A 24,669-nucleotide genomic window follows, 5' to 3' on the forward strand; every position below is an offset into this window, starting at 1 on the left:
GTCCCCTGGGTTGAGACTCCCTGTTGAAAACCATTGTTCTAGAGCAATAATACTCCCACTTGAACATCAATCTCTGCTCATCTATAGACAATTTAAAACCAGAAATTATGGAGCCAGAAAGGCCAAGGGTTAGGAAACACAACTAAAAAGCTAAACTTTACAAACAAGGAGAATGAGCTTCCCAACAGGTACGATACATAAACATGATGTCCATTTCTGGATATTTTGACGAATTTTTAGTTTAAGTCCACACTTGAGACCTATTTTGAGTTAGTCTTTATGGCAGAATGTATTAAATATGGGTTTAATTAAATATGGGTTTAAAATGGATTAAATGGATTAAATATGGATTAAAGAAAATGCTAGCTGAAGTGACTAACTAGAATCCTATTTGTTTTTCTCTCCCCGTGTTTTCTGAAGTCTCACTGTGAATGTAAGGAACATTACCACAATTTTGTACCTGGAGTGGGGTGCAGTATGACCAATATCTGTGAATCAAATAACCCATGTCATAGGAATGCAAACTGTACCACCATCGCACCAGGCCAAACCAAGTAAGTCTTTTCAGTTTCACCACCATCTTTTCCAAGTGCTAAAAGTGATGGCCGGTCAATGCTGTAAGTTCCTTGAAGGGAAGGAAATGTGTCTTACTCAGCTTTATATCCACCCCCACCCCACAGGAGCAATGAGCATAGTAGGTACTCAATACATCCTTGTAAATCTTTACAATGGCCATTAGAATACTCTGGAACATTGACCTGTCCTGACAACTTGGTATGAAGTGGTCAGAACATGAGAGAAGGAAACCACTGTGACTGGGAAAACAACTGCTGTTGAGATTAGAGGGGTTTGACCTCTAATGTACATGCCTGTTTCCTCACTCATGAAATATTGCTTGTTAGAGGTGCAAAACAAGACTGGGGAAAGTGAATACCCACTAGCTGTGCTTCCTATACTCCAGGTTTCAAAAGAAGGGGTTTACTGTGAGTAAAAACAACTGTGTGAAAATTCCTGAGGCAGAGGCAGCTCCCATGATAGGAAGGGGGTGGTATTTGGAGTTTAAAGATCTGGGTTTAATTCCTGGCACTGGTACCTACCAGATGCATGACCTTGGGAAAGTGGCACCATCTCTCTGGCCTCAGTTTCTCCATGTATAAAATGAGCACAATGATATCTACTCTATAAGGTTGTTGTGACAATTATGTGAGAGGATGTTTCTGGAAACTGCTGTACAGATGTATTGTGTTTTTATTAGTGACTGACCTGAGGCTGGAACCCAAGTCTTTTGAGTCCTGACCGAGGTTTCTATCTCTGTGCCATTTTCAGTTTTCATCATCAGCAGCATCTGTGAAGGACTCACATGACACTGTGAGCTCAAAACCATAACAGACACTGAACCGTGTAATTATAGAACTGTTTTTGTGCTCCCAGAGCCCCCTTCTCTCTTGTTTGAAGTTCATTTCTTTTATAATTGGGTTTTCAGTGTGTGGATTTGCTCAGAGAGGTTTTATGACCCTCATGTTCTATCTGACAAATAAGTAGATCTGAACTCACTGTGAACTGAGTGGAAAGAGCATGGTTGTCAGAATACCTGAGTTCAAATCCCAGCTCTGCCACTTACCTTAGACCTCTTTGAACTGTTTCTTCAGCCATACAAGGGGGAGAATTGTACCTCCCACCAGGGCTGTGTTGAGGATCAAGTGAGACTACATTCATCAATCCCTAAGCAGAACCTGGCATATAGAAATCACTCGATCCATGTGAGGGTACACACAAACACATCTTGTCCATGCCTATAGGTACCCAACACACCTATGCATACAGGCACATCTTCTCCTCAGACATAGATTCTGGTAATATTGGTAACCAAACAAGCCAGGGTATACAATTTCTACCATACCCTGAGAAGGTCTGAGTAGAATACCTTAATTTCTTTCCTTTGTGTTTGAGAAGATAAAATCTACAAATGAAACTGGAATATCAGTATAGTGTAAGCTGCATCAAAACTTGTGCATAGGGCCGGCCCGGTGGCGCACTGCTACAGTGCGCTGCTTGGGAGCGCGGAGGCATTCCCGCTGAGGGTTCGGATCCCACGTACAGACTGGCCGCTCACTGGCTGAGCGAGGTGCGGGCGCGACACTGAGGGTTGCGATCCGTTGCCGGTCACGAAAAAAGACAAAAAGGAAAAAAAAAAAACTTGTGCATAGAATGTCAGTGGAACTAATGATGAAGTTTCGGGGTACATGTGTGACCCACAAACCTTCCTTCTCCCTTCCCCCAAAATTGACTCTCTTCAGCTGGAAAGAAGCAGTAGTAAAAAGAACGGCTAAGTTACATTAATGAAATGTGAAGCCATCAGTCTCCAAGTAATTTAGTTCATCTAGCGTAAAGATTTATGGTTTTTATCTCTCTTCAATATGGCAAGTAGTTTATGCAAAATCTTCAAGATCATACTGCATTAGTCACAGAAGACCACTCAGTCAAGAGGAATGAGTGTAGATGTGGACCCTACCACTCGCTGCTGGGGTGACCTTAGACAAGTCTAAATTTTCTACACCAAGTTTCCTCCCCCAACAAGTGGGGCTGGAAACCAAGAATATCTTCTTGTGAAGAGCTAATAAGCTAATGCAAGTAAGTATGCTTTTAAACTCTAAGCTCCATTTCGATTTTTACTAAGAAGAACAAATAACTTCATAGCTGTTAAAGTTGTGCCTTTTTATTTTTCTTCATGAGTAGAGGTAGGAAGTGAAGGACAATAGAAAAGAGAGGCATTTCTCTCTTTTATAATTCAACTCCACTAAAAAGAAGACTGGACATGACTGAGCAGGCCTACTGAAAAAAGCATGGTTTACATTCCAACTACACAAAAGTACAATAAACAACAGTGAAATTTAGAGACTTTTGGAATGTGAGTGACACTGATGCTATTCAGTGTTTATGTTAGAGTTGTACAGGTTAGAATGCTCTCAACATGAACAATCTGCCCAAGAATGCTGTCCAAGGCAACACGGTGCAATGGCGAGAGGCTATCCCAGATGGGCCTAGGTTTAAATCCCAGCTCAGCCACTCCCAGATGTGTTTCCAGCAGTCTGACCCTTAGACCTAGGCAGCAGGGGCCCCTGCCCTTGGAACAGTATTTTAGAGGGTCCAATTCTGGTCCTCTGCTAGCTACACCAAGGCAAGGAGTCTGAAGGACCAAGGGGATGTGCTCTCCCAGAGCCTGAACACCCTTGTAGATCACACTCCAGGCACTCAGAGCCCCATAATTCCCTGCCCAGATGGCTCCAAACCAGCTCCCAGGGCCTGGCCAATTCTCCCCAGTGTATGGCCAAGGGGTGGCTGTTTGCAGTGGGTGGGATGAGTCAACACTATACCCACCACTCTCTTGAACACACACTTGGCTCTGGTTATACTGAACTGCTTACTGTTTGTCTTAGTCCTTTGGGGCTGTCATACCAAAGGACCATACATAGGGTGACTTATAAACAGCAGAAATGTATTTCTCACTGTTCTGGGAGCTGGAAGTTTAAGATCAGGGTGCCAGCATGGTCAGGTTCTGGCAATGGCCCTCTTCCAAGTTGTAGAAGACCACCTTCTTGTATTTTCACATGGAGGAAAGAGTGCTAGAGAGCTCTCTGGGATCTCTTTTATAAAGGCAATAATCCCATTCATGAGGGCTCCACCTTCATGACCTAATCACCTCCCAAAGGCCCCACCTCCTAATAACATCACATTGGGGATTAGGATTTCAATGGATGAGTTTTGGGGGGACACAAATATTCAGTCCATTGCACTGTTCTTCATACATGCTGTGATATCCCCAACTCCATGTCTTTGCATGTGCTTGTCCCTCTGCTTAAAACGTCCTTCCCCACCCCCTTGCCTTCTCTGAGTCAGGCTAACACACTGATCCTCTGATGCTCAGCTCAAGTATCTCCATGTCTAGGATCCCTCCCCTATCCTTCCAGCCCACTGGGATGCCTCTCCCTTTGGGCTCCAGAGCACCCTGAAATGCTTCTATTAGAGCATGTACGGCCCACAACTATGATGAATACATAGTTGAGTGAAATACTTAACCTCTCAGTGCCTTAGTTTCCTCGTGTAAAATGGGGCTAATAACAGAACACACCTCACAGGGTTGTTGGTATTAAATAAAATACCATAGTGAGGCCCTTAGAAGAATACCTGGCATAGGAACTATTAATAAATGCTATTTTTATCATTCCTGATCTCAATCCCCACCTGCAATATAAGGTCCTTTGGGATCCATATCTTATTTATCTTTATTGCAACAACTCCCATCATTGATTAAAACAGTGAAATGAGTGAGAGTTCGGAAGAATAATTGCATCAATGAAGGAGTAAAATGAACTATTGAAAAAATGAACAAAGCAGATGTACTAAGGCTTGGGGGGCACTCTGTGTACTAACTTGATCTCATCCAGCATTAGACATAATTAATTTCAACCCATAACTTATATGCAAATGGCTTAGGGGTGTTTTCAAAGCCTTAAGACGGCAGGAGATGTTTACTCCTATTAAAAAGTGAATTTAGGGCCGGCCCGGTGGCGCACTGGATAGTGCGCCGCTTGGGAAGCGCGGCAGTGCTCCCGTCCGAGGGTTCGGATCCCATGTACAGACCGGCTCCCGCTCACTGGCTGAGCGAGGCGCGGGAGCAACGCCGAGGCTTGCGATCCCGTCGCCGGTCCCCGGTCCGGTACGGGGGCAACACTGAGGGTTGCGATCCGTAGCCGGACACGGAAAAAAGACAAAAAAAAAAAAAAGTGAATTTATAAAAGAGGCAAGGTCATGAACATGCCATGGCCCAATTTAACATTTAAGCCAGAAAATGATCTCATAACATCTCAGACTTTGGACCGAGATTTGAAATAAAATGAAAATATTTATGTCTCATACATTCAACTCAGCACTGAGTCCATTAAAATATGATTCTCCTGCAATTCTTAGGAAAGACAGGTCTAGTCACTTTACACAAAACAGACCCCTGGCCTCACAGCCACTTAAGGAACTTTTAAAGAGAAACATACTTAGTGGTTTGTGAATAAGGAACTTTTAAAAAGAAACATACTTAGTGGTTTATAAAGGTCACATGTCTTGCTGTTAACAGTTGTCATCAAATGAAATTTATGTCATTTATAGCAGGATTAATTTTCAACACTGACTGCCATATCACTTCCCAGAGTTACCAATCTCCTCCTCTCCCTCCTTAAATTAGTATAGCATGATACTTGCAGAGGAAATGTTTAAGGAGGAAACTGGTACTTGATTGCATTAAGTAGATGATCATTTCATGGTAAGATCCACCTTTGCAATCATATAACAACATTTCTCAGCCTCAGCTCTATCAACATTTTTGGCCAGACAGTTTTTTGTTATGGGGGCCTGTGCATTCTAAGATTTTTAGCAGTATTTCTGACCTCTACTTGATAGATACCAATAGATCCCCTCCCCAGTGGTGACAACCAAAAATATCTCCAGTCATTGCCAGATGTCCCCTGGTGTGGGGGTGGGAATTGGCCCTGCCTGAGAGCCACTGCTTTATAAGAACCCTAATCAGTAAATAATCTCCCAATCATTTGTCCAGCTGGGAAACTCATATGCATCCTTCCAGAATTAGCTTTAATATTACTTTCTCGGACCGGCCCGGTGGCGCACTGCGATAGTGCGCTGCTTGAGAAGCGCGGCGGCGCTCCCGCCGAGGGTTCGGATCCCACATATAGACCAGTTCCCGCTCACTGGCTGAGCGAGGCGCGGGAGCAGCACCGAGGGTTGCGATCCCGTTGCTGGTCCCGGTCCGGTGCGGGGGCGACACTGAGGGTTGCGATCCGTTGCCGGACACGGAAAAAGACAAAAAATATATATATATATTACTTTCTCCTTGTAACAGCTTCTCATTTCTCCAAGCAGAATAATCATTTCCTCCTCCATGCCCCATAGCATCCTGTTCAACTTTCTATCATGGCACTTACTAAGGAACTTAAGATATCTGTTCACAGATTTGTCCTGCTGTATCCCAACACCTCTGTGTTAGTGTTTTGTAGTCACCGTCTCCATCAGCATGGCCAACCTATGTGTTGTCATCCTCATCATCTGCCAAGTATTGAGCATTTTCTACGTCTCTGTCATGATGCTAGCTGTTTTTCTTTTATTACCTCTTCTATCAACATCCCTAAAGTACTATTAAACCCATTTCATAGGCGAGGAAACTGGGATTCAAGGTTAAGTGGCCTCATCCTGTTGCTATAATTATGTTTTCAGGTCCATCTCAGTGTGTAAGGCTCTAAAAAGTCAAAGTGTCTGTTATTATTGTCTTTATAATTCTCTTACCTAGCAAGGTTCCTAGAATTCAGCAGGTACTTAATAAGTAATCAGTTCAACAATTAGGCACTGTCCTAGGTGCTGGGATTCAATGAGGAACAAGGTGGGATCCGTGTTCTAGGAGAGCTTCCCATCCAGCAGAGGAGACAACACCTAAAGAAGTAATCTTGGTTATGTTGAGGGGGGGTTTTTTGCATACCTGTCAGCCATCAAACAGCACTAATTATCAGGAAAATGAAAATCACAACCATAACGAGATAATATCATCTCACTCCAGTTAGAAGTGCTATTATCAAAAGCCAGAGAATAACAAATGCTGGTGAGGATATGGAGAAAAGAAAACTCTTATAAACTGCTCATGAAAATGTAAATTAGGACAGTCATTATGGAAAACAGTATGGAGATTCCTCAAAAAACTAAAAATAGAACCACGATACCAACAATTCCACTGCAGGGTATTTGTCAAAGGAGAGGAAATCATTATATTGAAGAGATATTTACATTTGCACATTTATTGCAGCCCTATTCACAGCAGCCAGGATATGAAATCAGTCTAAGAGTCCATTGACAGATGAATGGATAAAGAGAATGTGGTATATATAAACAATGGAATGCAACTCAGCCATAAAAAAGAATGAAATTCTCTCATTCATGGCAACGCGGATGAGCTTGGTGGACATTATATTAAGTGAAGTGAGCCAGGAACAGAAAGAAATACACGTTCTCACTCATATGTGGAAGCTAAGAAAGTTGATCGTATAAAAGTAGAGAGTGGAATGGTGGTTACCAGAGGCTGGTGGTTACCAGAAGGGTAGTGGGGAGGGGGATAGTGAGAGGTTGGTTAACAGATAGAAAATTACAACTAGACAGGAAGACTAAGACCCAGTGTTCTACAGCACTGTACGGTGGCTATAAGGAACAACAATTTATTGTATACTTTCAGTTAGCTAGAAGAGAGAATATTTTTATTGAAATGTATTGATTGTACGTATTTGTGGCACAAAATGTTGAATTGCAATACATGTATACAACGTGTGATGATCAGATCAGGGTAATTAGCATATTCATCATTACAAACTTAATCATTTCTCTGTGATGAGGACATTCAATCTTCCCTCTTCTAGCCATTCAATAACATGCAGTAAATTACTGTTAATTCTAGATGCCTAGCTGGACTTTGCACCAACAGAACTTATTTTTCCTAACTAACTGTAATTTTGTGTCTGTTAACCAACATCTCTCTCTCCCCACTCCACCTTCCCCTTTCTCTCTGCTAGTAACCTCCGTTCTGCTCTCTCCTTCTGAAAGTTCAACTTGTTATTCTTATTGTTTGTCTGTTTGTTTTTAGCTCCCACTTATGAGTGAGAACAAGCAGCATGTCATACTCCTGGCTTATTTCAGTTAACTTAATTTTCTCCAAACTCATCCATGCTCCCACGAATGGCAGAATTTCATTCCTTTTTATGGCTGAGAAGTATTCCATTGTGTGTACATACCACATTTTCTTTATCCAATTGTCCATCAATGGACATTTAGGTTGGTTCCGAATCTTGGCTATCAAGGTACGATAAACATGAAAGTGCAGATACCCCTTCAACATGGTGATTTCCATTCCTTTGGGTATATGCCCAGGAGTGCAGTTGCTGGATCATATGGTGGTTCTATCTGTAGTTGTTTAAGAAAACTCCATGCTGTTTTCCATAATGACTTTACTAATTTACAGTCCCACTAACAATGTATAAGGATTCCCTTTTCTCTGCATCCACACCAGCATTTGTTATTTTCTGTCTTTTTTATAATAGCCAGTCTAACTGGGGTGAGATGCTATCTCAATGTAGTTTTGATTTGCATTTCTGTAATGATTAGTGATGTCAAGTATTTTTTCATATGCCTGTTGCCCATTTCTATGTCTTTTTTTGAGAAATGTCTGCTCACCCCCTTGCCCATTTTTTAATTGGATTATTCATTTCTTTACTGTTGAGTTGTTTGTGTTCCTTGTATATTCTGGATATTAGTCCCTTGTCAGATGAATAGTTTGCAAATATTTTCTCCCATTCTGTAGATTGTCTTTGTTCTGTTGATTGTTTCCTTTGCTGTGCACACGGTTTTTTTAGTTGAATATAGTCCTATTTGTTTATTTTTTCTTGTGTTACCTGTGCTTTTGAGGTTTTATTCATAAAGTCTTTGCCCAATACTGCATCCTGAAGTGTTTCCCCTGAGTTTTCTAGGATTTTTATAGTTTCAGATCTTATGTTCTATAGTTTCAGATCTATAGTTTCAGATCTTAATCCATTCTGAAGTTGATTTTGATATATGACAAGAGAAAGGGGTTTAGTTCCATTCTTCTACAAATGGATATCCAGCTTTCCCAGCAGCATTTATTGAAGAGATTGTCCTTTCCCCAATGAATGTTCTTGGCACCTTTGTCAAACATCCATTGGCTATAAATACGTGGATTAATTTCTGAATTTTCTATTCTGTTCCATTGGTCCATGTGTCTGTTTTTATGCAAGTACCATGCTGTTTTGTTCACTATACCTTTGTGGTATATTTTGAAGTCAGGTGGTGTGGTGCCTCCAGAATTATTTATTTTTATTTGCTTCTTTATTTATCTATTTGATTATTTGTTTGTTTGTTTTGCTTAGGATTGCTTTGGCTACTTGGGGGTTTTTGTTGTTCCATATGAATGTTAAAATTGTTTTGTCTATTTCTGTGAAAAATGTCATTGGTATTTTGATGGGGATTGCATCAAATCTGTAGATCACCTTGGGTAGTAGGGGCATTTTTGCAATATTAATTCTTCTTATGCATGAACATGGAATGTCTTTCCACTTTTTTCTGTCTTCTTTAATCAGTGTTTTGTAGTATTTATTGTAGTATTATTGTATTTTTTGTAGTATTTATTTAACCCCTTTGGTTAAAGTTATTCCTAGGTTTTTTGTTTTTGTTTTTGTTTTTGTTTTTGTTTTTTTGGTAGCTATTGTAAATGGGCTTGCTTTCTTGATTTCTTTCTCTGTGAGCTAGTTTTTGGTGTGTAAAAATGCTACTGATTTTTGTATATTGATTTTGTATCCTGCAACAAAACTGAATTTGTTTATTAGTTCTAAGAGTTTTTTGATAGAGTCTTTAGGTTTTTCTCTGTATAAAATCATGTCATCTGCAAACAGGGAAAATTTGACTTTGTCTTTTCCAATTTGGATGCCCTTTATTTCCTTCTCTTGCCTGATTGCTCTGGATAGAAATTCCAATACTGTGCTAACCAAGAGTGGTGAAAGTGGGCATCCTTATCTTGTTCCTATTCTTAAAGGAAAAAGTATTCCCCATTCAGGATGATGTTGGCAGTGGGTTTGTCATATATGGCTTTTATTCTGCAGAAATACTTTCCTTCTGTACCTAATTTGTTGAGAGTCTTTATCTTGAAGGGATGTTGAATTTTGTCGAATGCTTTTTCTGCATCTATTGAGATGATCATATGGTTTTTGTCCTCAATTTTGTTGGTGTGGTGTCTCACATTTGTTGATTTGCATGTGTCTTGTTTCCTTGTGCTCTCTTAGGTGAGTCCCACTTGATCATGGTGTATAATCGTTTTGATGTGGTTTTGGATTCTGTTTACTAGTATTTTTTTGAGAAACTTTTCATCTATGTTCATCAAGAATATTGGCCTGCATAGTTTGTTTGTTTGTTTTTTGTTGTTATTGTTGTATCTTTGTCTGATTTTGGTATCAGGGTGATGCTGGCCTCATAGAATAAGTTTAGGGAAATGGAGTCTGCTTCAATTTTTTTTGAATAGTTTTAAATGAATTGGTATTCTTTAAAAGTTTGGTAGAATTCAGCAGTGAAGCCATTTGGTCCTGGGATTTTCTTTGTTGGGAGATTGCCTATTACTGATTCTATATCATTGCTCATTATTAGCTTATTCAGGTTTTCTATTTCTTCTTGGTTCAGTCTTGGTAGATTGCATGTGCCCAGAAATTCATCCATTTCCTCCAGATTTTCAAATTTGTTGGCTTACAGTTGTTTACAATAGTCTCTAATGATTCGTTGTATTTCTGTGGTATCAGTTTTAAGATCTCCTTTTTATTTCTGATTTTTGTTATTTGGGTCTTCTCTCTTCTTTTCTTAGTCTAGCTAATGGTTTGTCAATTTTGTTTATCTTCTCAAAAACCCAACTTTTTGTTTCATCAAATTTTTGTATTATTTTTCTGGTCTCTGTCTCATTTAGTTCAGCTTTCATCTTTATTATTTCTTTCCATCTACTAATTTTGGGATTGGATGATTGTTGGTTTTGTAGTTCTTTGACGTGTAATGTTAGGTTGTTTATTTGACATCTTTCTATTTTTTTGATGTGCACTTATTGCAATAAACTTTCTCCTTAATACTGCTTTTGCAGTATCCCACAGGTTTTGGTATGATGTGCTTTTATTCCCATGTGTTTCAAGAAATTTCTTGATTTTCTGCTTATTTTCTGCTTATTTCTGATCATGCTTTTTAATTTCCATATATTTGTACATTTTCTGAAGATTTTCTTGTTACTGATTACTACTTTTATTCCATTTTAGTCTGAAAAGATACTTGATATGATTTCAATTTTTTTTAATTTGTTGAGACTTGAGTTGGGACCTAACATGTGGTTTATCCTGGAGAATGTCCCATGTGCTGATGAAAATAATGTATATTCTGCAATAGTTGGATAAAATGTTCTATAAATGTTTCTCAAGTCCAGTTGGTCTAAAGTATACTTTAAAGTCAATGTTTCTCTGCTGATTTTTTTGTCTAGATGATCTGTTCAATGCTGAGAGATGAGTGTTGAAGTCCCCAACTATTATACTAGTGGGATCTACCTCTCCCTTTAGATCTGATAATATTTGCTTTATATATCTGGGTGCTCTGATGTTAGGTGCATATATGTTTACAATTGCTTTATCTTCTTGATGAATTGATTCTTTTATCACTATATAATGACATTTTTTGTCTTTTTTATAGTTTTTGGTTTAAAATCTATTTTACCTGATGTAAGTATAGTTACTACTGCTCATTTTTGGTTTCCATTTGCATGGTATATCTTTTTTCATCCCTTCACTATTAGTCTGTGTGTGTCTTAAACAGGTGAAGTGAGTTTCTTGTGAGCAGCATATAGTTGTGTCTAGTTTTTTAATCCATTCAGTCAGCCTATATATTTTAAGTGGGGAATTCAATCCATTTACGTTCAGAATTGTTATTGAAAGGTATTGCCTTACTCCTGGAATTTTGTTGATTTTTTTATGATTGTTTTATATGTCTTTTGTTCTTTTCTTTCCCTTTTATTGTTTGTCTTTTCTGTTTGTTGGGTTTTTTTAATGATAAGATATAATTTCTTTCTCTTTTTCATTTGTTTGCCTGCTCTACTAGTGTGTTTTATTCTTTCTAGTGTATTCACAATGGTAATTATTTTCTTTGGATTCCAGATATAGGATTCCCTTAAGGATTTCTTGTGGGACTGGTCTTGTGGTGCTGAATTCCCACAGTTTTTGTTTGTCTAGGAAGGACACTATTTCTCCTTCATTTCTGAAAGATAGCTTTGCTAGATATAGTATTCTTGGCTGACAGGTTCTATTCTTTTAGTATTTTGAATATATCTTCCCATTGTCTCCTGGCCTATAAGGTTTCAGCTGAGAAATCTGCTGGTAATCTGATGGAGATTCCCTTGCAGGTGACTTTATGCTTCTCTCTTGCTATTTTCAGAATTCTCTTAGAAGAGAGAATTTTTGATTGTTCCAAACACAAAGAAATGATAAATGTTTGAGGTGATAGACATGACTTGATTGATGCACTTTGTATACATAAATCAAAATATCACACAGCACCCCATAAATATGTACAATTATTATGACAATTAAAATTTTTTTTAAATAGAAGTAACTTTGGTAGATAGCATTGTGATGTTTGTATAGACAGGATGTTTGGGCAGCACTCAACCCAGCTGGGAAAAGTCGGGATGCCAGATAAAGCTGCCTCAAGCAGGTCACACTTGATCTGTAAGGTGAGGGTGGGAGACCACTCCTGGCAGGGCAAACAGCCTGAAAAAGGCCTAACAGCCGTAAAATAAAAGGATTTTGATGTTGCTGGAATTTGCAGTGGACAGCAGGAGGGAGACATAGAAAGATCCCCCACTTACACCTTATCCCATAAATAAAAGGAGTCAGTGAGATGCCAGATTTCCCTTTTGAAGAGAACACTCAGGAGGTTGTGCCAAGGGTCAATTTGACTGCAGAATACAAAGGGCAGAAAGACCAGTTAGGAGGGCACTGCAGCAATCCAGGCAAGGGATGATGGGATTCTGAAAGGTTTTTTCAACAAACTTGTTGAAAATATATCTATTTGCCATGTGACCAAATTTAGAAACCCAACAGGATTAACAAGTGTATGGTTTTTCTTTGGAATACTCTCTTAAACATGAGTCATATCTGTGGTATGGTATAAACACGGGAGGTCACGACACATCTTCCACGCCCTACATCTCTCCTCTCTGGAATGTTCTTCCCTACCTTGTGTTTAATTTCCCACTCATCTCCAGGATCCTGGGGAGTGTCACCTTCTGAAGCACCTTGTCAATTTCATCCAGCTGTCAACTCCTCTGAGCTAGGTAACTGTGGCATGCTATAGCCAAAGCTTACGGACTCAGTGATAGTGGAGTTAAATTTTCAGGAATTTTGCAAGCTGGTTGGAATCTTGTTGGTAGTTTAAAATTGGCCATGGTGGGAGTATAAATTATAGAAACTGGCAAATGCTGCAAATCAGGGCACTTTTTTGCACCCTGGAGAAATTGTTGTTAGACATTTACTAGCACACCACTGCTAGTGCATTTTTAACTCCTTTCTGTCCTATGAAACTAAACCATTGTATAAAATTTCTGTGACTTTCATTTTTTGTGTATTTATTTTTACTGCTCATACATTTATTTCATTGTTTACATTATTTAATTCAATTACTACTTATTATACAACTATTAATTAGAGTTCATCTACTATGGACCTCACCCTATGCTAGATCCTGCAGTTATAATAATGAACAAATACACACATAGCCCTTGTCCTTATTGTTTTCCCAACTTAGATAGGGAAGCAGATATTAATCAAATAACCACACAGATGAGAATAAAATCACAGCTGTGATTGCTGCTACAGAGAAGAGCTACATGGTACCATGAGAGTATACATAAGGGAGACCTCATTTACAGTGAGGAAATGGAGAAATAGGCAGGCAGTCAAGGAAGTCTCCCTAAGGAAGGGGCAGCTGAGCAGAGATCTCAACTATGAAGGGCAAGAGAGCAGAGGAGAAGAGTATTCTAAGCAGATCAATAGTTCTGAGTCTTTACAGGCTGGCTTCAGTAGCTTAGTCTGATTCAGTGGTTCTGCAGTGGGGCCCTAGAATCTGTTTGTACTAAGCGCTCCAAGTGCTTCTGATGTGCATGGTCTCTTGATCACACTTTGAAAACTGAAACAAAGAGCATACAAAGATATCTAGGGTTTATAGATATGCATAATTTATCAAATATCCATTTCTTGAGGACCTACTAGATGTCAGGTACTGCACTAGGAACGCCCACATGTGTTTGTGCCTCTCCTAGCCTTGTCCTTTTGCTACTCCGGGCATTGTTTTCCCCGTCTGTTAAATGAAGGTGTTGGATTGTATGATCTCAACGTAAATGGCTCTGAGGCCCTGAGAATGTGTTTTCACCCTCTCTGTAGATGCACTTGCCAGAAAGGTTACGTGGGCGATGGTTCAACATGTTATGGAAACATCATGGAGCGACTCAGAGAATTAAACACTGAACCCAGAGGAAAATGGCAAGGAAGGCTGACCTTTTTCATCTCACTCCTGGGTATGCAGTTACGGATACAGATTTCCATGTAAAGAGTGACCCTCTTTCAGGCAAGGGCATCTGTAAGACACAATCATTCAGAAATGGATAAGCAAGGCTTTTCTATTGGGATCAGCCCTTCTAGGGAAGGGCCGTGCAAGTAGGAGGGAAAAGGCAGGCAGCTGTTTCCAAGAGGACAAGTAGGAGATTTAGCAATGCAAGAATTCATAGGCAGAGAGCTGAGGACAGGGTCCTGGGGTCACTATAGATTAACAAGTCTGCAGTAACAGTAAGACAGGGACAGCTGCCAATGTGAGGGTGAAGACCATCCCCTTTGCCTTGGACTTATGGGTCATTCAGGTGTGAACAAGAGTTGGCAGGTAATACTGCAAATAGAGAGTGAGTAAGACCCCCCAAGCAATACCCATGTCCCTCAGTGGAAGTGTCACTTGATTTTGGGGATAGTCTTGGCTGTGTGCAACCATCTCAGCACTCTTGGCCACCCAGCCACTAATTGCCTATAGTTACACATCCTCCCCCAGCCCCCCAGGCAGGTGTGATGGCCTAAAATACTCTCAAACACCTCATTTGCAAACACCCTCTGGATCATTACTTCACAACCCCTTGAGAATGAAATATTATCACTGATCGTAGCATTAGACAAGACTTCCTATAAAACCCAAATTTGTCCCATCAACAAAAAATGAAATAGAGTTGACCAGTCAACAGAAGCTTAAAATATCAACATTTATATTAGAATTTACTAACTACCAAAAATTATTTCTCAGAAAGAACACAGATAAAGAAGTAAGTGTCATCCACAGGTCAGTGCTCTGTTCTCCACATAAATCTTAACATCCAGCCTGGATGCATATCCTGCTCCTCACAGCCTTCCTCTAAGAGCTCTTAGCATATTACATGGGAGCAGGAGGGAAGCGGGGGCTGCGTCTTTGCTCACTCAGGTGGGGACAGATCAGAAAGCCAGGCGCAGGGTCAGGGACCCTGAGGTTGCCAGAGAACTTTGTCATGTCTGAATCACTCATCCCAGGGTACCCTTGAAGCCAAGGCTATGGCTGCAGGGAAACTCATAGCATTACATGGAACCTGTTGGAGCCATGGCCTCGTGGTGCCTTACACTCTTAGAGAAGGAAGCTCTCAGTTTACAAAGGGTCTGCACATACCAATCAGAAGAGAGAGGCCCTGTGCCTGATTTACTCCTCATGTCCAGTGACCCATTTGATGTTTACTTTTTTCATGTATTTTGACTCCTAAGACAAAGCTTATGCCTGGCCACTGAGCAACCTGGGACCATTCACTGTGCTGCTACCCACAGACAAGGGACTGAAAGGGTTCAATGTGAGTATTTAAAATAACCCTACACCAAGGAGCTAATGCAAAAAACCTTAATAGGCCATACCTCCTTTTGTTTAAAGTGGGAAATCCCCATTAAAATTAAACCTTCAATGTGAGCAGCTGCTTGAAATAATGTTGTCGTCATCCAGTGGGAATGAAACTTGCAGTGCCTGGCGGAGGTGTCCTATCATGATGATATCAATGAAATAGTTATATTTGATTAAGTGTAAACAATGGGCATATTAATTTATATAAAATTGGGTTACCTTAATCCAAGGTATTTTTTGATAATAATTTTTGCTGCATTGAATCAAAACCCAATAAGTTCCAGGCTCTCTCCCCATAACATACAACCACTATTAATCTGTCTGAGATGAATCCGTCTATTGTTAACCTTCATGAGATGTCCTCCCCTCTCTCCTGTTGGGGAGAACAAGCAAATATTGCATTCTGGGCTCAGCACTTTGCATGTGGTCTCTTGTTTAATATGTAGATTAAGTTTATACAGAGTTAATAAAAATTCTCTGTTGATCGATTGTTGACTATGTGGCAGTAACAAAATACCAATTTGGAGCAGTGGATTTTTTAAATCTTAACTTTCTATTCCAATGCACCATTAGTCCATTCACTCTACCTGCTCCTTTAAGAAACTTCATATTCTATTCCGATCCACTTCCTAGGCTCAAGATAGAGCCCTTGAGGCTTGCCAACCCCTTTGCTCCTCCTGGCGCTGTTACTGTGCTTTCCCCACTGTGTCAGTTTCCGTGCTAAGCAGCCTCATGTGGCTTGAGAGTGTGCTGTGCATCACTCCAACTCTGCAGGTTTTTGCTCGCTTTAAGGCCTGGCTCGGGGTGGTTGCACTCACAGAAAGTCATCTGTATCTGAAAGTGCTCAAACCCAAGTTGGGGTGCACTGGTTTTGATGTCTTTGATGCTAAATGAGGCACAGCACGCATTACAAAACTCATTTTCTCCTTCACACAACAGCTGGCTCTCTTTTTCCAGGTAAAAGAGCTTTTGGTGCATAATGAAGCTGCTCAATACTTTGTGAAACTCCACATCATTGCAGGGCAGATGAATACTGAGCGTATGAACAACACAGACACATTCTATACCTTGACTGGGAAGTCAGGGGAAATCTTCAACGGTGATAAGGTAGAGAGTTTCTTTGATTTTCACTTCGAGAACTGCATTGTTCACCAAGCCAATGCCAGTGCTTGGAGTTTGGGAAAGGTTATGAAAAACCTCTTTCCTTATTCTTTGTTTATCAAACACCTTTGTATATAGGAAGGATAGAGCAACACCAGGAAGGGTCAGGCAGGAGGGGGTGGACTGTTATGTAAAGAGGGTTACAAAGTGTTTGGTTTGGGTCTAGTTTGATTTAGTTTTCAAGGCAACCATCAATTCGACTGCCAGCAGGAAGCAGAAACTTTGCTGTAAATCTGTTTCCTGGAAGCATCAGTACAAAGCCAGAAAAGTATTCCTCTTACAAAAGGAAATGGATTGCGTTTGTCTTAGATTGCTGGAGTTGATCCATATTTCCTAACTTAACATTTCTTCTCTCCTAATGCCATTAGCTCTGTTTGTTTTTTAAATAAAACTACCCTCCCCTCCCCCTTTCACAAATAACTTTTTGTGACTTTACTGAGCTTGGGGGAAAGTGATTAATTGACAGAATGTGCATGTGTGGGTTATGGCCTATACTGTTGCATTCGCCAAATATCAATAGTTAACAGATCATTCATTGCTTGTCCTATGCAAAGTACTAAGATAAATTTTTATGTGTTTTATATAAGATTCACAACAACCCTGTGAAGGAGGTACTGTCATAATCCCTGTTGTTCCAGTGAGAAAGTGGAGAGGCCACATAGTAAATGTCAGAGGCAGTATTCAAATGTGGGTCTGCCTGATACCAAAGCCCTCATCCTCAATCAGTCTGCTGTACAATGTGTGTAAGGATGGGTAGGTGGGTGGATGGATGAATGGATGGATGGATGGATGGATGGATGGATGGATGGATGGATGGACAGACGGATGGATGGACACATGAAGAGATGGATGAATGAATGGAGGGATGGAAGGATGTATGAATGGGTGAATAAGTGGATGGATGAATGGATAGAGAGAGAGATGGATGGACAAATGAATAGATGGAAGGATGAATGGAGAAAGATGGACATATGAATGGGTGAATAAATGGATGGATGGATAGAGAGATGGATGGATGAATGGGTGGAGAGATGGATGGATGGATGAAGAATGAACAAATGAATGGAGATACAGATGAATGTACGAATGGGTAGATAAATGGATGGATGGAGAGATGGATGGATGGGTGGATCGATGGATGGATGAATATATGAATGGATGGAGAGATGGATGGATGAATGGATGACAGATATGAAGATGTGGTTTCCTTTCTTACAGGGAAATGCATGTATTCACTCATTCATTCATTTAACAAATATTTACTAAATCTGTAATATTGGAGTCACATGAGAAGAAGAAGGAATTAGTTTTAGTTATTCATTCAAACTTTTTTAAATGTTTTTTATTGTGTGCCTTCTCTGTGTAAGACACTAAAGTTAGGTGATGAATTTACAGTAAATTGAATAGGTTTGCCCTATCGAGCTTGCAATCTACTGGAGCTTTGTAATGCCTTACCCACATTTAGCATGGGATTGTCGTCAGTGATTTCACACATAGTCTTATATGGTCTTAATGACAACCCTGTGAGGTCAACCAAGCAGACACCTTTATTCCCTTTTTAGGTTTTAAGTAACATCCCAAATCGCATATCCAATAAGAAGCAGGGCCCAATGACTCAGGACTTCTGACTTCTAGTCCATTGCTTGCTCCTTCGAGGACACCACATTAATTCTATTTTATCTTTCTTTGGTGTTTTAGGGCAATCAACTAAAGCTTAAACTTTATGGGGGCAAAAAGAAAGTGAAGATTATGCAGGGGAACATAATTGCTTCCAACGGGCTCCTGCACATCCTCGACAGAGCCATGGACAACATAGCGCCCACATTTGAGAGCACCACCGAGGTGAGATATTTCAGGTAAAAGTGGTGTCAATCCAAATCCATCTTCCTCTGTTCCCTGAAGAGTCACAACCAAGAAGAAAGTGTACACCAGCACTACGTGCTTGTCCTTCATTTGTATTAGGATCTCCGGCATAGAGAAGATGGGATGATTTGACTGTTTCCAATAGAATTTGGGGTATCTCTGCAGAGAGAAAGAAAGGCAGGCAGTATACGAGCAGGAAAGATCTGGATATTTTACCTCTTTTATGGCACATCAAACAGCTCAGTCAATGACCAGTTGTCGTGAAAATGTATCCCTCGTGCTTTACGGAGGACAGTCAAAGCTGCAATAAAATTTTTTCCCTCTGACCTATATGATGATGGCCAAAGGCTACCTCAGAACATGCAGGTCTGAATAATAACAGCAAACATTTGTATAATTCATCTCAGTTGACCAGCTCCTTTTATATACACACTTACATATAAACTCTGTCATCTGTCTTCTAATATTAGGGTTTGTATTTCCAAAATTACCTTATTTTTTTTTCACTGATTTTTAAGCAAAATGTCTCTTTTTAGCAAACCATAATGACAATGCTACAACCAAGATACAGCAAGTTCAGATCTTTGATAGAGGTACGTACTCTTTATGAATTTCTGGAAAATGTTTAGGTCAAGTCCTTTGTAAAATTAACAGGGTATCAATTATAAATACTTTCTGGGGAATTACTTAAAATATTTGTCTGAGGAAGGTCGCAAATATAAAATCTCATTTCTCAAATGCAGGAAACCAATGTGGGACGTGCCTTAGATGAGGATGGGGTTGGTGGGCCATACACCATTTTTGTCCCAAGTAATGAAGCATTGGACAACATGAAGGATGGCATTCTCGATTACCTCCTTTCTCCAGAGGTACTGTATCCTACTTAATGCTGATGGTATCAGGTCAGCATCACTGCTTCAGTCTGTGTCCATATAGGCTTTTTCTAAACTGGGATAGTAAATAAGTAGCACATGTAACCCCACCTACCCTCCCACAACCAAGGCAGACATCATTAATTAATAACAGTATTCTGGAACAAACCCTGAATGTGGCTTCAATCTTCTCAATAGAGTTCCCAGTTGCTAAGATCAATCAATTAGATTCAGCACAGGAAATAAAATCTCTTTGCGACCATAGGTCTAAATGTTTGGTTTCATTTGTTCTGGCTCTTCTAATATTTCTCAGTAGTAAAATTAATATATTGTGCCTCCTACAATCCTAAAACCACCTAGAGAATGAAGCCCAAACTAGGCCATCCAGGGCCAGGCCTAGGCTAAATTTTTAAAGGAATAAATGTTCTTTTTAGATGGTCCAGCCTTTCCTTTCTATTGCCTTTATCTCTCTCAACAATAACACTCTCCTATACGCCATGGGCCTTCCACCTCTCACATTTCCCTCTAGAAAGGAGATTATTGACTCCTTCACACTAGAGTGCAAATGACTGAAACCATTTAAAGTGTTTTCTCTGTCAGCAATAACAGCCTTAACTTGAGGAGGACAGCTAATAATGGAATTTTGTTCATTACAACATCAAATGGTAGAATTATACGAAGGACCATAAACTTTCTTCCAGGATGCTGAAACCATGTCACCATCTTGGCAATGGGACAAGACTACCTATGACCTCATATGGATCAGTGTGGGTTATACAGAGTAGGGGGGGTTGGGGGGGAGTAGTGATTCTGAAACTTTACTGTGCTTAGGAAGCACACCACAGAGCTTGTTAAATAGACAGATTCCAGAGCCTCACCCCAAAGATTCTGATGTAGTAGTACTGGAATGAGGCCCAGAAATGCTGGTAGGCACTGACTTTATAACTCAAGTTTTGGGACCCTGAAATGTGTTGCTTATTTTGTTTAGGGGTTCACATAGATACATCCCTTTCTAGAATACTTGCAGGTTTCTATAAAGTTATCTTACTTTTAGAAAACTCTGAATTAAAAAAAAAATCAAGGAGATAAATCAGAAGGTAATTTCTTATACTGTAAACTCTGTATGTTCAAAATATGAAAGGATTTGCTGTGGGCTTCCATTTAAAAAGCCCAGGCTCCCTGGGTCTTCAAAATAGAAAGTTATTTTTAAAATATGATTCACACTCAAGTTTTCTGAAATCTAGCAATTGCTAAAAAACTGTTTTACAGTACCTCTCTTCAGAACTCACACTTAATGAGAGGGGTCTTCAAACAGTTCATGGAAAGATTTGTACTATCTTTTGATTCTATTTTTTCATGAACTTTTGGAAGTATCCTCATATTTAAAGTGAGCTAAAAAAAAAAAAAGAGCAATGTGCTCCCCTGGGAAATTATTAGAATCCTGAGATTATATGACCTCCCAGAGTGTATAGCTTCTAATTTGATACAGATATATCTAAAGTAGAAATAATAGGGGAGTCCTCAGGCACCTAATCCGGAACACTTAAAATCTTTTAACAAGAATAGAAAAAAAAGATAAAATCCACCTCCTTGCATTTCTGTCAAACACCTTTATTCAGAAAGCTTTTCTCTTTCCCCTCCCTTGTAACTCCTTCCAGGGGTGGCTGGAGGTGGCTCGTTCAGACTCTCAGGAGTAGATTGTGTATACTTTTTCCCAGCTCCATGCAGTGAGATCACATTGGGAGTTTGGAATCAGACGTTGGTGGGAATATTTACACCATAGAAAGCGGCCAACACTATAAATCAGGGCTTCTACTCACCCCTGTGAAAATGATTTACGAGCCTACCACTGCTCCTGGCCCTCAATCTTGTTTTCCTCAAAGGAAGTATCTTTCTGCCTGCAAAGAAAATAAAACTTCAGATGTCTTTGTTCCAAGACAAAAATTGCTTTTCCACTTAAATTTCTAGGTAAGGAGAAAAATGATCCATTTCTGCCTCTTTCTCAAGTCCAGAGCCCACACGGGTTAAAATTTCTCAGCCTATGAGAAGCTCCTCCTTTCTCCATCCCTCTTAATAGCATCCGTTAGCTTTACCTTCAGGGAACAACTTCAGCTGGAGACAGCAAAGTCCCCACAGGCTGTGCCAATGAAATGGAAAATAAACTGGTTTCATTAGAGGAAGGGTTTTTGAATTCCTTTCCAGTATATATTTCTACTTCTCCTGGAAGCAAAATTTCAGTCCAGAAACCATTCCTTCCCCCACAGAGACCACAGCTACTGATTACAAGCCCCAATTTATGGCTTCATCACTGAACTGGAACAGAATAAAAGCAAAGGGAGCCATGGACTTGCTCTTCCTGATTCACAGATGCCTTGCAAGGAAAATGGGACAAAGGGACATGAATTTACAGAGTTCAAGGCCATATTAACAATTTGGTAGAAAAGCTCTCTCCTTCTGCCTCTGGCACCAAGGGATGTGGGGTTTTTTGTTTTGTTTTGTTTTATTACCTAGAACAGCAGGGAGGGAGGAAGTGTCTTCAAGAAGGAAAGAATGCACCACACCAAAAGGCTCTTCAACAGCAGCACCTGGAAGCATCCTGTCTGTCTGAGCCATCCTGGAGAGAATTCAAACTGAACCACGGCATTGACAGCCCCTGGCCTGAGGAGGCGGCGGGCACGCACAGTGGCTGGAATGAGGCTGATCAATTCCTTTGTCCCTTTCATTCTCCTGTTTCTTGTTAAAAGTGTCCAACACCAATTACTTCTTGAGGCTTTAGAAGTGGATTATCCAGTTGATAAGTTCTTTCCTATAGAATCAGGGGGCTGGAAGAGATCCATCAAAGTGCTTTTATTTTGCAGGCAAAACTGACACTCAGGGGTTAAGTGACTCACTCAAGGTCACACACAAGTGGAACGGGATTAGAACTGAGGTTCCTGAGGTCAGTGCTTTTGCCAGGACCTCTCCCCCCTCCTTTTAATTTATCGGCACAAATGTTTATGGAGGCCCTACTGTGTGCCCCATACTGTGCTGGCTAGGGACACAGTGATTAGTAAACCAGACAGACCCAGTCCCTGCCCTCAAGGAGTTTGCGTTCCGGTTTGGTCTGACATTTCCCAGCAGTTCCCACTGAGCCCCACCCCTTCTGCCACTGAGCATCAGAACATGTAGTGACATTGCTCGGGCCTAGCAGTCCCCACTTCCAGCTACCACAGAGTAGCTGCAAAGGGAAGTCGAGTTGCTCAAGGCCACATAGTAACAAAACCAGGGCTGCAGGAAGCACCACTTCCAGGGCAAGCTAACTGGTAGTCAAGTTCAACATTCTTATTGGTAACCCTGCCCCACGCATAATACTACTAACTTATAGATATGGTGCCTATATAATTTATCATCCACACCAGGACCCATTTCAGAGTGAGTGGAGCTGCCAGGACAATAGGCATAAGCCAGGGTTGTCCTAGACAAACCAGGACATGTGCTCCCCTTACATACAGGTAACTCACCTGGTATAGTGACAAAGGCCGAATGCAGAGCGGAGGCTGGGTGAGGGGAACTCAGGTTCAGCAGGGCTTTCTTCTGGCCTGGACCTTCATACTGTTGGAATACATCCGCCCCTAGAACAGTCAGCCTCTTGGCAGTTATCCTAAAAACTAGATTTGTGATCCTTTGCCTTTCCAAGCCAGGGTGACTGTGGCTATGCCACTTATGTAGCAGAATTCCAGGGCTGTGAGGCTTGTGACTCCAGCTCTGACACAGCTGGGAGATTGCAGACATGCTGCAGCAGCCCGCTACTGCGCCGCCTTCTTCCCCCAAAGAGAGCAGTCCCCATGCTCCTGGACGCCAAAGGCCCCCTCCAGGTCACCCCTATGGGGACTGCTCAACCTAATATAGTCCCCTCTGGGTGCCCCAGGGCTCTCTTTTTTTTCCACTGCTGCTTTAGTTTTCTGAAGCATGATAAACCTTGCAAAGGGCTTTGAAGGAGAAGTGACCTTTTTGTGGAAGGGAAAGGCGATCAAGATCTCTGTGACAGTATATTCCTAAATGACCAGTATGTGGCCTAACAGATGTCTATTCATGAAGCAAGTGAAACAGAATCATAAATCGAGGCTGTCTTAGAAAATCCAGAATGTGGCCCTAGACATTCGGGGACGTAATGGAGCAGAGGACTGAGAGCTTGGGCTCGTTCTTAGACTCATGTCCTGAGCTAACTTTGTGGCCTTGGACATATCTTTGAAACTCATAAAATGGGTCAACAGTAATCCCTACCTCACAGGAATACTGGGAGGATTAAATGAGATGTGCATATTATCTTTTCAGAACAGCCTTTGCCACGGAGTAGGAATTTGGTTAACGTTAGCTATTTTGGAAATGGGATTTATCTCACCCTGGATTTCCCAATAAAAAAGACTATGGGTCATTTATTTTTCTTGACTAAATACTCAAAGTCATTTGAAGAAGATCCCATAACAGGGAGAGTGTTGTTTTTTTTCATTGACTAAAGAAATATTTTGATTCCTTTGCAGGGATCTCGGAAGCTTCTGGAACTCGTCAGATACCACATTGTCCCATTTACCCAGGTTGGCCCCACTTTTCCTTTTTGTTTTTCCTCAAATGTATTTATTTATTTTTTTTTTTTCCTTTTTGTCTTTTTTTTTTACTGACCGGTAACGGGATTGCAACCCTCGGTGTTGCGCCCGCACCGCACTCAGCCAGTGAGCGGGAACCGGTCTCCTCATGGGATCCGAGCCCTCGGTGGGAGCGCCGCCGCGCTCCCAAGCGGCGCACTCTCCAGTGCACCACCGGGCCGGCCCAAATGTATTTATTTTTTAATTGACACATATTGATTGTACATATTTATGGGGTACAAAGTTATATGCCAATCCACGTATATAGTGTGTGATGATAAAATCAGGGTAATTATCATATTCATCATCACAAAAGCCCCCACTTTTCCCTGCCCTCAAGGTGTCTGACCTAGTCTTAAATTCCAATGTTTTCGTGCTAGAAAATTTGTGACATTTGTCCTTTATCTATAGCACTGAGCGAACCCTCAGTCATGAATAATGAGTCTGTTATCAAAGGAATTTTCAAAGCCACAAAAACTCCTGACATCAAACTCCCGTTATTTATTTTATAAACTTTTAAGGTTTTCTTTTTTTTTTTCTGGTGAGTACTTTTAAGAAATCAGGGTGCGTTG

General features: G+C 40.6%; 1 protein-coding gene across 1 annotated transcript in view; it reads left to right on the forward strand.

Annotated features, from left to right (window-relative positions):
- LOC103606350 (stabilin-2-like) overlaps nt 1-24,669 on the forward strand; it is a gene marked incomplete at its 3' end in the record, with an annotated part of 124,450 nt that overhangs the window by 91,630 nt on the left and 8,151 nt on the right. The window contains exons 9-16 of the mRNA XM_008590964.1: nt 421-554; nt 14,067-14,200; nt 15,453-15,535; nt 16,537-16,686; nt 18,439-18,582; nt 19,140-19,196; nt 19,347-19,472; nt 23,996-24,049. Of these exons, the coding sequence (XP_008589186.1) occupies nt 421-554; nt 14,067-14,200; nt 15,453-15,535; nt 16,537-16,686; nt 18,439-18,582; nt 19,140-19,196; nt 19,347-19,472; nt 23,996-24,049 (882 nt within the window). The remainder of the gene's footprint in view (nt 1-420; nt 555-14,066; nt 14,201-15,452; nt 15,536-16,536; nt 16,687-18,438; nt 18,583-19,139; nt 19,197-19,346; nt 19,473-23,995; nt 24,050-24,669) is intronic.

This window comes from Galeopterus variegatus, unplaced genomic scaffold, assembly GCF_000696425.1.
Source record: "Galeopterus variegatus unplaced genomic scaffold, G_variegatus-3.0.2 Scaffold6513, whole genome shotgun sequence".
Classification (NCBI taxonomy): domain Eukaryota; kingdom Metazoa; phylum Chordata; class Mammalia; order Dermoptera; family Cynocephalidae; genus Galeopterus; species Galeopterus variegatus.